Source organism: Crinia signifera, chromosome 6 (genome assembly GCF_055691185.1).
Source record: "Crinia signifera chromosome 6, ASM5569118v1, whole genome shotgun sequence".
NCBI classification, from domain to species: domain Eukaryota; kingdom Metazoa; phylum Chordata; class Amphibia; order Anura; family Myobatrachidae; genus Crinia; species Crinia signifera.
The window spans coordinates 124,428,175-124,443,828 of NC_139222.1; the positions used below are offsets into that span (position 1 = coordinate 124,428,175).

The 15,654-nt window shown below is 46.8% G+C and overlaps 1 protein-coding gene across 2 annotated transcripts in view; it reads right to left on the minus strand.

Annotated features, from left to right (window-relative positions):
* The window catches only part of UQCC1 (ubiquinol-cytochrome c reductase complex assembly factor 1), a 125,745-nt gene extending 110,667 nt beyond the window's left edge, over window positions 1–15,078 (minus strand). Inside the window, exon 1 of one of the 2 annotated variants that reach the window (XM_083147029.1) lies at window positions 14,923–15,078. In XM_083147029.1, coding sequence (XP_083003155.1) covers window positions 14,923–14,946 — 24 coding nt within the window. In that variant the 5' untranslated portion in view covers window positions 14,947–15,078. Of the gene's footprint in view, window positions 1–14,794; window positions 14,857–14,922 lie in introns of those variants that run through there. The other variant, XM_083147030.1, reaches the window with a different exon arrangement.
* Window positions 15,079–15,654: the final 576 nt, after the last annotated feature.

Below are 15,654 nucleotides of genomic sequence, written 5' to 3' on the forward strand. Positions count from 1 at the left end.
TATAGTCCAATTTGAAACATAGAATTTGACGGCAGATAAGAACCACTTGACCCATCTAGTCTGCCCCTTTTTGACCCTGAATTGCACCACGTGTACACAGCATTACGTTATATAGAGACCTGTACTTATTATGCTGAAATGTGCATTATACAACTCATCTGTAGGCACAGCTTCGTTTTGTATGATTTTGTAACAACTGTTACATATTTATTCTTCGATGCATGGCCAGGACTTAATATCACAAAAACCAGTCCAAACATGCAGACACAAATGAGGACAAAATATGAAGTGGCAAGTTGTATGTGTGCAGTTCTGAAACTATAGCTGTGTGCCTTATTTATATAAACACATAAACCTGCTAATGTTTTAATTGGTCTTAAATTGGGCCCACAAGGTTATTCGAAATTGACAGAAAATTATATATATTTATTAACATATAAATGTTTAGAGGAGGCACAGACATTTCCTTTTGGTTCATGCCACAACTGATTAATGGGGGATCAGCACGGCATGTGATTAGACAAGCCGCAAAAACAAAAAGGAGAGAAGGCGACATAGCTGAAACCCCAAAGCTACATTGGAACCCAACTGTTTAATGGGTGCCTGACCAAAATTTCTTCTTCTAGCCTCTAGAAATGAACAAAATTACCAGTTTGGGCACCCAAAGGGCGCTTTTTTACATTGTGCCCAGCACAAAAAAAATATTCAATTGCATATCCTAATAAGGATGGTTAAATCAAATCAACTGAGGAACTGATTATGTCACCTGTGCTCAAGCATTTAGATCTTTAAAACTGGACCGTAATGGGGAGATTAGGCAACTATTATAAAAGTATATAAGACCACCACTTTGAGATTCAAACCATATACTTCTGAGGAAGCTATGCACCGCTGCATAAAGACGTGCGATCAGTCTGCTGCCTCAGTTTATATGATGGCAATTTACATATACTGCAGAATGCCATGATCAGGTGAGCTGTATTTAATTGCAAAGTCCATCTGTGTCATGACAATTACCTTAATCCCAAAAACATTATTTCCACAGCATTTTAGCCCTGCCGCACATATACCAGCTGACATCATGTCAGAGAATCTCTTGTGAACAGAGGTAATACTGTTGACGATGACAAAGCTGGAGATCACATTGTCATGACGACTGAGTTAGAATAACAGACTGGAAGAGATTGCACCTCAATTTTTTGTGGATTTCAGTGCAGCATCAAGCAGGGATGATGGGGGGGGTTTGACATTACATACGTTACATTGGGACATTACATGCGGGGGGGGGGGGGGGGGGCATGACCACAGAGCTGCACGGCATCTAGGCAGCCATCAGCGGCGCCACTGGTTATTGCAGAAGCGAGGTGGGTAACAATATAAGCAGTACAGATTTCACATGGGGATACATACCCGCCGAGCTGCACAGCGCCTAGGCAGCCATTCAGTAGCGCCACTGGTCGTTGCAGAAGCCAGGTGGGAACAATATAAGCAGGGACGGTACAGTTACCGCACAAGGAACACATTCCCGCCAAGCTGCACAGCACCTAGGGCAGCCCTTAGCGGCGCCACTGGTCATTGCAGCAGTCAGGTGGGTAACAGTATGAGGTAACAGTGTGAGCAAAGAGAGCACAGTTGTAACAGAGACAGTACAGTTATCAGATAGAGGACACGGGATACATATGGCTGAGTGCACAGTTCCTAGGCAGCCATTGCGGCGCCATCTTGCATCTTCCTGTAGGGAGAGCCGTGGGTAGCGTGGGTGGTGGTGGTAGTAGTGTGTGTGGGAGGGGGGGGGCGAGTCACTGAGGCCTGTGTGGAGACATTGAGGCCTGGGGCTGGAGTTGGTGGGGGAGAGTCAGTGAGGCCTGGGCAGAGTCAGTGAGGCCTGGGGCTGGAGTTGGGCCCTCCGTGGGCTGAGATCCATGCCACAATGTCTCCTGGGGGCACCGCTGGTGCCCTCCCATAGCTTCTTCTCACCTCTACCACCGATGGTAGCCGGGAGCCTGGACGCCGGGGTCACTGGATACACGACTGCAGACCTTTGTGTGGGGCCTCCGCCAGGCCAGACCGCCGCTGCCTGGGGGGATCCCGGCCCTCTCTCCTCTTCACTCCTGGTGGCCGTCTCAGCTCGCGATCCTGCAGTGGGGCCGGGGGTTGGGAGCTCCATAGATGGAGCTGGAGCTCCCATTGTGGTAGCCTCTCCAACCCCACCAGGGGGGCTGCCCGTCCGCAGGCCGATGGTCCTGACTGTCCCGCTGCTACTCCAGCAGATTGCGGTGCTCGCTGCCGGGGGTGAGCAGTGCTGCCTCGTCCCTCTCCTCACCGCCACGCTGCCCCGGAGGCCGGTGATGGTGGAGCTCCGTGGATGGGGGACCGGAGCTTCACGTGCATGCGACCATCCCCGGCCCCACCGGAAGTTGTATCTCCAGGATGTCTCCTCCTAAATCAGCTACAGGTTTGTGGCACCAGCAGTGCAGTAATGGCAGCAGGCAGATGTAAGTGTATCTGCACACACAGTGTGGCAAAGACTTTTGGAGGATGGCCTGGTGTCAAGAAGGGCAGCAAAGAAGCCACTTCCCTCTAGGAAAAACATCAGGGACAGACAGATATTCTGTAAAAGGTTGATATTCTCCAAAATTGGACTGCTGTGGACTGGGATAAAGTAATTTTTTCCTTTTCAGCTTGTTTGATACATCTGGAAAAACGCTTGTCTGGAGAAGTAAATGTGAGAGCTAAAATGATACCAAAACATCCCCCAAGTGCAGCTCCTAACCATCCAAAAACGTTTTTGTGATGAGCAATGCATTTCCAGCAGGATGGATGCCATATAGATAAAGTGATAACTATGTGACTCGGGGAACAAAACATCAAAATTTTGGGTCCATGGCCAGGAAGCTCCCCAGGAATTTATCCCATTGAGAACTTATAGTCAACCCAAAGAGGCGGGTGGGCAAATAAAAACCACCAAATTCTGACAAACCCCAAGCATTGATCAGGCAAGAATGGATAGTCATCAGTAATGATGTGGCCCTGGAGTTGATTGATAGCATGCGAGGGCATATTGCAGGAGTCTTGAAAAAGTAGAATAAACATGGCAAATAGTGACTTTTTGCATAAACTTTATGAAATGCTTGTCATTTTACTTTTAGAAACCATGGTAACATCTGACAAAAAGGTCTAAATACACTGAAGCAGCAAACTTTGTGAAAGCCAATGCTTGTCATTCTTAAGACTTTTTCGGCCAATCCAAATTAATTGCAAGACGCCCACTTTCCATTCTAACCAGCTGCATTATTGGATGATTTAAACATTTCTGAACATCTTTGCATGACTTTTGGATGGAGTCTGGGTTATGAGCTAGGATCACTTAGTCTTCATTCTAGCACCCGCTGTATTTGAAAACCCATGCAGTTCCTCTTCCCTGCCTGGGGTGTCACTGTCTGCTCTGGTGTTTCTAGCACAGGTCTGGTTTGCATAACAGTGCTGATATACAGACCACACTGTGCTAGAAGCACTACAGCAGACAGCAACACCCCAGGCAGGGAAGAGGAACTGCATGGGTTTTCAAATATGGCGGGTGCTAGAATGAACACTAATCACTCAAACACCCCATCCCTGATCTTAAATGGTTGAGTTTATATAGAGATCTGAATTTTGGGCTGCTACAGATTATTTCGTAGGAAATGAGTTATTACTGATGGTAAGCCACAGTTTTCATCTTCAGTGGCACAATTTTCATCTTCATTATTCATGGCAGCTGTACAATCGGGTCAACCACATAGTGGTGATAAGCCTACTCGTAGCAAAAGCTTCGAAAGCTAGTCTGCTAACTTCTGTGTTTGTGCATGTGTGAGAAAGTTGTAGTTTCACAGACAAACGTCAGCAGATGGCAGCATTTCGAAGACTCACGGACACTACGCATACAATATAATATATATATATATGTGTATGAAAAGAGGGGACAATGGTGCAGTACTATTTTAATATTTAGAAAGCAAAACATTTTTCATAAAAGCAGTCTAAGTACGACACCCGTAACCGATAATTCTGCAGGTGTGGCTGGTTACCACAAGATTTAACAAACAATCCCACTGGTACACTGCTACCTTGGAACTGCTGACCGCTAGGTGTTCACTCACGGGACCTCTCCCCTGCGTCTTCAGATGTCCTGCAACGTCGGACACAGTGGGGTTCTTGCAGCTCTCCACGCTGTTAGCCGGCCAGTTGGGAATAGACATGTCATTCTGGCTACTCCCCTACCCATTACGTCACCAGACTTCATCACTGCACAGCAGTTCCGGAGGGCCAACTGAAGGGACATGGTGCATACTTTCTAGACCAGGGGTGTCTAAACTTTTTGCGACGAGGGCCAGATTTGGTGAAGCGTAAATGTGTGGGGGCCGACTATTCAGCCTGACATTCTTTGAATCATTAATCACACCAGAATGGTCACCCACTCTGCCCCCATTCACTCTATTTCCTCAGCCTGCCCCCATTCAATGTATGTTCCCCACTCTGCACCCATTCACTCTGTCCCCCAGCCTGCCCCCCTTCTCTTAATGTCCATAAGTGCCTCCAATCATTGTATGTCCCCAAGCCTGACCCTCCTTCACTGTATGACTCCCATTCACTATGTTCCCCACTCTGCCCCCATTCACTGTATGTCTCCCAGCCTGCCCCTGCTCCCCCTTCTCTGAATGGCCATCACTGCTTCCATTCACCGTATGTCCCCCAGCGTGACCCTCCTTCACTGTATGTCCCCCACTCTGCCCCCTCCCTTCTCTGTATGTTTCCCAGCCCCTTGTGTGAGCCAGAGGAAGGAGAGGCAAAGCAGGCACTGCAAGGACAGGAGATGCTTGGGCTCCCACTGCTGCCCTCCTCCGCTCTGCATGTTACGGGAGCAAGCTTCCCCCTTGCTGCCCCCCTCCCCAAACACTGCTGTCCCTGTGATTGTGGAGTAGGGTGATATACGATTGCAGCAGCAGGGGTAGGACGCCAAACACATCTGACTGTGGCGGCCAGTACCTCCTCACTGCAGGGGACAGCAAGGTAAAGGCTCGCTGACTTTGGACATGCCTGCACAAGACGATATGCACAAAAAATTTAATTGGATCAAAATAAAAAAATCTGTATTAATAAATGAACCCCTTAAAAATTAGAGAAGAAGGAAACTAAAGAGGCCCTGGCGGCGGCGAAAAGGCTGGTCCCGGCTATTCAAGTCGTTGGTGCACAGTGTTGGATATCACTGTGGCAAGCTGTTTGCTGTTATCTATGATGTATGTGAGCCTGCACTTTTAGTAAAATTTGTTTTACACTTTGCTCATATCTGCGATATAGATATATATATATATATATATATATATATATATATATATATATATATATATATATATATATATATATATATATATATATATATATATATATAGTCCTGACGAAGGGGGTATTACCCCGAAAGCTTGACCTATGTGAATGCAATTCAGAGTGTTTTTCACTACCTTTGCTTCCCGAGTGACATTTTTTTTGTGTATGTATGTATGTATACATACACATACATATATATACACACACACACACACACACACATACATACATACATACATTCTGGGGTGTCGCTGTCTGCTGTAGTGCTTCTAAATTAAATGAGCAAAGAAAAGAGAACAGTGACCCAGTGCAATGGTTATGAACACAATGAAACCAAACCATAGGGAAATGGCACCAACACAAAAACCTCAAGGCATAGCGTGAGGGATGGAGTGCAGTGTCCCCCAGCTGGATTTAAAGGTGAGTAACCAAAAATGCCCTTTTTGTCTTTCATCCAGGCTGGTAGACTATGGTACCATGGGATAGGGGAGAGAATGCCCAGGCTGCCTGAATGGATAACCGTACACCCAAAGTGGGCGCTGCCTGAGACATGAAAACAAAAATATGTGGACAGTCGACCAGGTTAGTTTAAGTACAAGGTCTACAGTCTTATCCAGTAACCCCACGACCAGTGTCCCCCAGCCTGGATGAAAGAACAAAGAAACTGTAAATCATTGACCAAAACAATATAATAAACAACTGAAGTGTCAGTGCATAACAAAATAGATCTACCACCCTCTCTTTCGCTGCTATGCTGCACCTTGCCATGGAGGGAGATGGTTCTATAAATAAACAAGCAGTGACCAACAACTAGGTAGACCTTTTCTGCAAAAATAAAGTGTGTATTGGTTGATTGATGCTCAAGGTCAGTGCCTATGAGGACAAATCAACGCAGTCTTAGGAGTTACACCAGTTTGTCATGGATTGGAAAAGTAATAATTTACTTTTTTTTTTTTTTTTTTTTTTTTTTAAACATTTTTTAGTGGATATTTTGTACATCTCTCACAGAGATGTTGGCACTAAAAGGGTTAATAGCTGCACTGGAAAATGTCATGTTATCAATAAACAATGGTACTTGTGAGTTATCCGGGCGTCCGATTTTGTACTTACGATTTGCATGCGATTTGCATGCGATATCGCATCCGATATCGGATCCGATTTGCGATTTACATGCGATTTGCATAAGATTTGCTATTCATTTCATTACCCCACTATCCCCAAAGTGTGTCTATCAACGTGAACCCGAAGCGTGGCGAGCGCAGCGAGCCCGCGAGGGGCGGCGGTACGCGTCCTCCGACCTTTTCATGCCCTACTATCCACTAGGGCGTGGAGTGAGAATAGAATAGTGTGGCGAGCGCAGCGAGCCACCGAGCCCGAAGCGTGGCGAGCGCAGCGAGCCCCGCGAGGGGACGCGGACACCTGTGAAGCCCGCAAGGGCACGCGTATACCTGTGAAGGTGTCCGGCTGCGCTCGCCACGCTTCGGGCTCGGTGGCTCGCTGCGCTCGCCACACTATTCTATTCTCACTCCACGCCCTAGTGGATAGTAGGGCATGAAAAGGTCGGAGGACGCGTACCGCCGCCCCTCGCGGGCTCGCTGCGCTCGCCACGCTTCGGGTTCACGTTGATAGACACACTTTGGGGATAGTGGGGTAATGAAATGAATAGCAAATCGGTACTTGTGAGGCTCCCGATTTTGTACTTACGATTTGCATGCGATTTGCATGCGATATCGCATACGATATCGGATCCAAAATCGGACGCCCAGATAACTCACAAGTACCTAAACAATATATTAACCCCTTCAGTAGTGGGTTTTTTTGAGGGAGCGCTCCCCACTGGGTAAGTTTTTTATGGGGAGTGCTCCCTAAAAAAAACCACCACTCTCTCCCCGGGTCCGGGCAGCGCCGCTGCACTGTCAATCACTGCCCGGCACTGCGCCCAGCCGCCCCGTGTCCCTGCTCCCGGCTTGTCATAAGCCGGCGCCGGAAACTTCAATAGAAAACTCGGAGGGGAGGAGGAGGCGCTGGGGAGGGAGCTCTAAACAGTGGCAATCCCGAGAATTGTCCATGCCTGTCAAACTGGGCACGGAGGCACAGCCCGGGAAATTCTCGGGATTTCCACTGAAGGGGCTAAATGTTCAAATTTTAGGGTTTTGTCATCAATGAAACAGTTGCACTGTACATATAGATGCACCATAACAATAAAAAAAAAAAAAAAAATCAACTCAGGAAATGCTTCCAAAACACACAGTGGTATGAAACCCAAATATTAATACAAGGTGACCCCATAAGGGTATAGGGAGGTAGAGTATGGAGACCGGACCACACAATTTTTTTTTTTTTTTTTTTTCGGAAACATAAAATAGACAAGCATATGTGTCAAATGAAATTTAAATGATTGTCAAAGTAATTGATATAACAAAATGTACAACCGTATTCTGAAAATGTTATTCTTTTTAAATGCTTCAATATAAGATAAAATAAATATATGTAATTATCCACTAAAGAGTGGCTTAGCCGCTCCATGTATTTGGCACTAGAGAACACTAATAGCATCCGGAATGGGATCATTCGTCAGACTGCATTTAGGTCTACAGTCATTAGGTCGACCCCACTAGGTCGACTGGCAGGAAGGTCGACCTGACTTAAGGTCGACATGGGCCAAGGTCGACATGACTTAAGGTCGAATTTGCATAAAGGTCGACATGAGGAAGGTCGACTGGTCATAAGGTCGACATGGGTTTTTCACTGTTTTTTTATCTGAATGTCGACACAGTCGACATGGACACAGTTGCCAATGAGAATCGGACCCTCGCATCGCTCGCAATGCTTCGGGCACGGTGCCTCGCTGCGCTCGGCACACTATTTTCTCGCACCACGCCCTAGTGGATGGTAGGGCATGAAATACCGCCTGTCGGCACGTCGGCTCAAAAAACAGTGAAAAACCCATGTCGACCTTATGACCAGTCGACCTTCCTCATGTCGACCTTTATGCAAATTCGACCTTAAGTCATGTCGACCTTGGCCCATGTCGACCTTAAGTCAGGTCGACCTTCCTGCCAGTTGACCTAATGACTGTAGACCTAAGTTCATTCTAATAGATGACCGCATCCCTAGCATCCACACACGGTTACCCTCACTGGAGAACATTATCTCCTGTTATATCTCCTATATATTTGGCTACATCTGTCACTCAAAGTGGGTGTCTGTGTCTATAACGCTCAGTTCCTGGACTTTCCTCTTAATGTGTGATTGCCTTCATCTGTGCTGAACACCTTTCTGAGAAATTAACCTGTTTAAAACAGGTGATGGCAATCATACATTAAGGGGAAGTCTAGAAACAGAGCATTGTGTCCCTCCTGGAGAGGGTCATGTTGGGAGGTATGTGACAGAGAACCAGCCCAGTGAGCCCACAGACAGTGCCAGACACCCACTGCCTTCCCATGTTGCCCAGCACTGCTACTCCACAGCCACCAGGTGAGCGCCCCCCTCCCGCGATTTGCGGCAAAAACACCCGCTCCCCCGCGACCCCCCCTACCGCGATTCGCAGCAAAAACACCCCCGCGACCCCCCCTCCCGCGATTCGCTGCAAAAAGAACCCCCCCACGACCCCTCCCGCAATTCGCGGCATAACCACCACCCCGCGACCCCCCCCACCGCGAATCGCGGCAAACCCTCCCCCGTGACCCCCCCCCCCCCGATTCGCGGAAAAAACACCCCCCCCCCGCGACCTCCCTCCCGTGATTCGCGGCAAAAAGAACCCCCCCGCGACCCCCCCTTGCACGATTGGCGGCACCCCCCCTGCGACCCCCCTCCCGCGATTCGCGGCACCCCCCCCCCCCGCAATTCGCAGCAGCCCCAGGCTTAAATGGCACATGCAAAACACTGACATGGCTATGGTCGACAATGAAAAAGGTTGACATGAGTTTTTGAAGATTTATTTTTAATTTTTTTAATTTTTTCATATTCATTCTCATGTGTCGACATGGACACCAATGAAGTGGCACACTTATGTCAACATTTACATGTGTTGACCTTTCTGTGTTGATTTTTTATTGTGGCGATTCGCGTCACACCCCCCCGCAACCCCCCTACCGCGATTCGCGGCACCCCCCGTGACCTCCCGCAATTCGCGGCAACCCCCCACCGGAACCCCTGTGAACCCCGCCCTCCCGCGATTCGCGGCACCCAACCCCGCGACCCCCCCCCCTCCCGCAATTCGCGGCACCCCCCGTGATTCGCGGCAGCTCCAGAATTAAATTGCACATGGAAAACACTGACATGGCTATGGTCGACAATGAAAAAGGTTGACATGAGTTTTTGAAGTTTTTTTTTTCATTTTTTGAATATTTTCATATTCATTCTCATGTGTCGACATGGACACCAATGAAGTGCCACACTTATGTCAACATTTACATGTGTTGACCTTTCTGTGTTGATTTTTTCTTGTGGCGATTTGCGTCACACCCCCCCCACCACCCCCCCCCCCCCCACAACCCCCACTCCCGCGATTCACGGCACACACACACCTCCCCCGCGATTCTCGGCACCCCACCCCGTGACCCCCCCTCCCGTGATTCACGGCACACCCCCACGACCCCCCCTCCCATGATTCGCCGCAACCCCCGCCCCGTAACCCCCCCTCCCGCGATTCGCGGCACCCACCCCCGCGACCCCCCCACCCGCAATTCGCGGCACCCCCCCGCGATTCGCGGCAGCTCCAGAATTAAATTGCACATGGAAAACACTGACATGGCTATGGTCGACAATGAAAAAGGTTGACATGAGTTTTTGAAGTTTTTTTTTCATTTTTTGAATGTTTTCATATTCATTCTCATGTGTCGACATGGACACCAATGAAGTGCCACACTTATGTCAACATTTACATGTGTTGACCTTTCTGTGTTGATTTTTTCTTGTGGCGATTCTCATCACACCCCCCCACCCCCCCCCGCAACCCCCACTCCCGCGATTCACGGCACACACACACACCCCCGCGATTCTCGGCACCCCACCCCGTGACCCCCCTCCCGTGATTCACGGCACACCCCCCGCGACCCCCCCTACCATGATTCACCGCAACCCCCGCCCCCGTAACCCCCCTCCCGCGATTTGCGGCAACCCACCCCGCGACCCCCCTCCCGCGATTCTCTGCAATCCCTCCCCTCCTGCGATTCGCAGCATCCACCCCCCCACAACCCCCCCTCCTGCAATTCGCGGCACCCCCCGCGACCCCCCCTCCTGCAATTTGCGGCACCCTCCGCGACCCCCCCTCCCGCGATTCGCGGACACCTAAGTTGCAATACAGGGCATCTTTCATACAATTCTAACCATATTTCTCATATACAAACGTTCACAAATTAAGGGGGCGCAGCCCCTTACGACGGTGTGAAGAGCGCCCGTAGGGCGCGATGAATCACCTAGTAGCATAATAGTGGCTCTTCACGTCCTTTTACATTATTTGTTGTCTAGTTGTTTTGTGTATTTTATATTATTTGTTGTAGGATTAAAGTTGTCCATTTTTTATGAGTTAGAATTAAAATGATTATTTTTTCTCTCGCAAAGAGCATTCTACTAACCCAAACAACAAATAGCGACCTTCAGGGGTTAAAAACTTCTGACGAAGTAGAGTACCTATATTCTTAGTGAAGTCCTTATTTGGAATTTGGTTAGTGACTAATTGGGAACAGGTTGGAGTTGCTTATAGAGCCAATCCACAAGCGCGCAACCACTCAAAACCCCTTCGCTGCCTTTGTTCACAAAATGTTGCATTTTCACTGACAATAGTTTGTTATACAGTACATGTACTAATGCTCTTGTCACCAACGTATACTGGTAATTATCCCTGATACACTGACTATTTGCTGTACTTATATTGATGTTTCTTTTAATAATGTATACTGATAATTGAAATTAAATTTCTTATTTGACTATTTAATGTATACTCTGCTTCAATAAAAAAAAAAAAAAACAGTTGCACCGGAATAGTTACCTAGCTCAAGGTTTTCGGTAGTTTTGCCTGCTGCATTTAAAATGGCAACAATATTGATTTCAATCATAGTATTGCCATGTTATAGCCCACTGGCAAAAACTGCAGAAAACCCACTGCTTAGTAATTCTGCTCCCATGTTGAGTATTACAATATGTAGTGTCAGGGCCGGTGCAAGGCACCGGAGCGCCCCAGGCGAGTCGGGCTGGGGGCGCCCCGGTGCCGGGAGGGGGGTACCTGTCGTTCGGCGCTGTCTATTTAAATCTGGCGGCGGAGGCAGCGGGGGTCCCTGCAGTCCATTAAAAATCACGAGCGCTATCCGCCGGGCTATGCGGAAGCGCTTCTAGTGTGAAAACACTGGCAGCACGCTGATTGGCTGAGATCAGCATGCGCCGTGCTGCCAGAGTTTTCACACTAGAAGCGCTTCCACATAGCCCGGCGGATAGCGCTTGTGATTTTTAATGGACTGCAGGGACCCCCGCTGCCTCCGCCGCCAGATTTAAATAGACAGCGCCGTAGGACAGGTACCCGGGCGGCACAAAATGCCGCCCTCCAGTGGCCGGCGCCCTAGGCAAATGCCTAGATTTGCCTAGTGGTGGCGCCGGCCCTGTGTAGTGTTCATTCTAGCACCCGCTATCTTTGAAAATCCATGCAGTTCCTCATCCCAGCATGGGGTGGTATGTGTGTATGAACTAGTATGTATGCACATGATAGCACAATTACTCAGAGCTCTGTGACTTATGCAAAGAGCATAATATATTGGAATTATTTACATGCCCGAATATACACTTTGTTCTTTGTTACCGTGCCTAGATTCATGTTAGCACAGGATACTTTCTTGTAGCAATATAGCTGTAAGTAATAGTTTTGACATAACAATGACAGATTTCTTAGAAATGTCAACTTTTTTCACACTACACTAAACTTATTAATTTTGAGTTAAACATGACCAATATACACCCCACACAGTTAGAGGGCAAATACAGCAGACCAACATTCCTCCAACTAGTTAGTTGCTTGGAATACAAATCTGTTAATGTACCTGAGCAAAAGATCAGTAAATTGCTATAAAAGCTGGAGAATGGACAAGTACATCATTCAGGTGAATTGATTAAATCAAGCAGATTTAACAAACTTGAGTCTTTTTTCAGACATTTGGGAGCAAATTGCTTATTAGTATTTGTCCCCATACATTATCAGATTGCCGTTCCAACCAAACAACTAGTTGGAGGAAAATTAGTGTGGTATACTTGCCCTGTGAATTAAAAAGTGTCATGGTCTCAATATCTGATAAATGACAGAAATGCACAAAATGCCAACATTGGATAAGGAAGCCAGTAAAGGGCTGGCAAGAATTTAAAGTTTAAAGCAAAGCACAATAAAAGTCAGTGTAAATCCCGCTCGCCGATGTATTAAGGCCCTTATTCTGGTTCACTCGCAAATGCAAAGTCCTTCTTTGTGCACTGCAGGTGGGGCAGATGTAACTTGTTCAGAGACAGTTATGTTTGGGAGGGGTTTTACTTCAAAGTGAGATCTATATTGTAGTGTAGAAATAAAGCAGGCAGTATTTTCCCTGCACAGAAACAAAATAACTCACCCAAATCTAAATTTCTCTGCACATGTTTCATCTGCCCCCTGCAGGGCACATGGTTTTGTCCATTTGAGAAGGAATTTGCCTTTGCGAGTGAAACAGAATAAGGGCCTAAGTCTGTGCACGTGTCTAAGGGCCTTATTCTAGTTCACTCTGACAAAATCCTTCTTAGATGGACAAAACCATGTGCACTGCAGGTGGGGCAGATGTTACTTGTGAAGAGAGAATTAGATTTGGGTGGGGTTTTACTTCAAAGCGAGATCTATACTGCAGTGTAAAAATAAAGCAGCCAGTATTTGCCCTGCACCGAAACAAAATAACTCACCCAAATCTAATTCTCTCTGCACATTTTACATCTGCCCCCCTGCAGTGAACATGGTTTTGTCTATCTAAGAAGGATATTGTCAGAAAGAGTGAACTAGAATAAGGCCCTAAGTCACACAGTGCTTGCATCCCAATTGTTAATGCTCAGAGACAATACACAAAATCAGACGCATGGTCTGTGAAATGTAGTTAGTGTTCTTGGGGAATAGAATATCAGTGGCTAAGGAGATGCAAGTGTCTCTCTGTAGGTGGCTGCTTTCAAAGACGCATATGCCTACACAGAAGGCCAAGATCAGACTACACCTGACTTATGGGGCCTACACACATATTTCACTTAGAAATTAAGCAAAAATTGATGCGTGTGTAGGGCCCATAGCCATAGTGATGCGCTGCAAACCCACACATCGCTATCGCCGGCTAGATATTTCAAGCAGGCTTGAAATAATCGAGTCATTGCCCATGTTTTCTCTATTAAGAACACGGGCAGTGACTGATCGCACAGTACACATCGCTGGTACAGCACTGTGCTAAGCGATGCTAGATCATTCAGTGTAAAACTCCCATTGCCTCATGTGTAGGCCCCATAAGGGCTGTTACAAATTTTGATGGTGCATCTGGAGCAAATGCTTCAAGTGGGGTGTTAGCATTCACAAAATTGCACATAAGCTTTGCTCCCCTAAAGCAATGGGTAGGAGGACAGAGCAAAGCAACAACTGAATTGCTCCATTGGACACCCATAAGTTTAAACTCCCACCGGGGCATATCTGTGATATATGCATTTCTTTTCTCGGCTTTGCATAGCGCAGTTCTATGCAAAGCCGCTCATCTGCTGATAATACCAGCATATGAAATGTTTTCCTGGCGATGATGCAGGAGCACGCAGCAGCGATCACCACTCATCGCCGGGCCATACACACTGGGCGACTGAGCTGAAAGCCACCCAAACCTTCTGTTTTGGGAGGCTTTCAGCTCAAAGTCAAAAAGAGGTTTAATAACTGCGCTTGATTGTGAAAGAAATTGGTTCACAACACAATCGTATTACACTTTTTAAATATATTAACAAAATAAAATATTTATCATAAACATAATTAATGTGTACACAAATTTCTAAAATGTTGCTAAAATACCATTAATTGGCAAGCAATTGATGCATAGATTGTTAATGATAGAATCTTCCACTTTGATTGTGTGCACGGTTCAGCAAATAAGCTGAAAACAAGTTTTAAAGTTAAAGAAGTCTGGTATGCATGGCAAGTATTATGAATATACATAGAAAGTAGTTTGTTAGTGACACACACCACACTTACATAACACACATCACATGTGAAAAAAAAAAAAAAAAAAAGCGCAACCAGCTATCATGTTACCCAACACTGTCCATTCAGTCAGTACTGTACAGCAATACTACCAATGACACCTGTCAAGTACATACATTGAACGCAATACTATGGGCATCACGTCTGCCTTGAGAACATAAGGTCACCTTGTTTCATGCACTGTGTGGGCTGTACCTGTCCTAAACTCACATGCATTGCAGCCTCCATGCCCTCCTGCCCAGCTCATTAATGAGCCTCATAGGTATAAAGAGACACTGCAGACCATACCAATCGCACGCTGCTGCGGGGGTGTCCCAACACACACCACCTCTACTTACTCCCAATCTGACGAGCGCTGCCATAGTGACGCCAAGGAGTTTACTTGCCGCTGCAGCCGCTAGTTCTAGTTCTTCAGGACATGCTGCAGAGACTGAACACTTCCGAGGTAATTGTGCCCAGCATCCGCCTATCCCTGGTGTCCGTTGTGTAAGTGTTGGCCGCCATCTTGTGGTTGGCGACGTGTTTAGTGACAGTCTGCAGAACAATTTTAAATGACGTTATAAGCATCTAACTCGTGATTAACTTATAACTACTCCGAGGCTAATGGTTAGATAATTATTATTATTTTGTTTTTTATTTATTTATTTTCTCATTGAATAGCAAAATGATTTGATCCTTTGAAATTGAATGATAAGATGCATGGAGGTTCTCACACCCTCCTTTTAAAGATTGTAGGGTACTATCTCGCCATCCATCATATAGGTGTACAGAGAAGATGCTCATAATAATGAAAAATATTATTTTAGTAGCTTTGTGTTTGAGGGTGGCATGACTAGGCTGCCAGACACACACATCATGGCACGATCTAATGTCAATTGATTACTGCCCAGGAAAGCCACTAGGTTAATGGCTGGTGTATCAAAGGGGGGGTCATTTAATAACACAAAATGTGCGTTCAAAGATTAAGGGGTCGATCCTATTAACTCCAAAAGGTGCTAGTTCCCGTTCGGGTGTCGTTTTAACGCTGAAATGGCACCCGAATTAACCCTAACTTGCACCCTTTGCAGGGC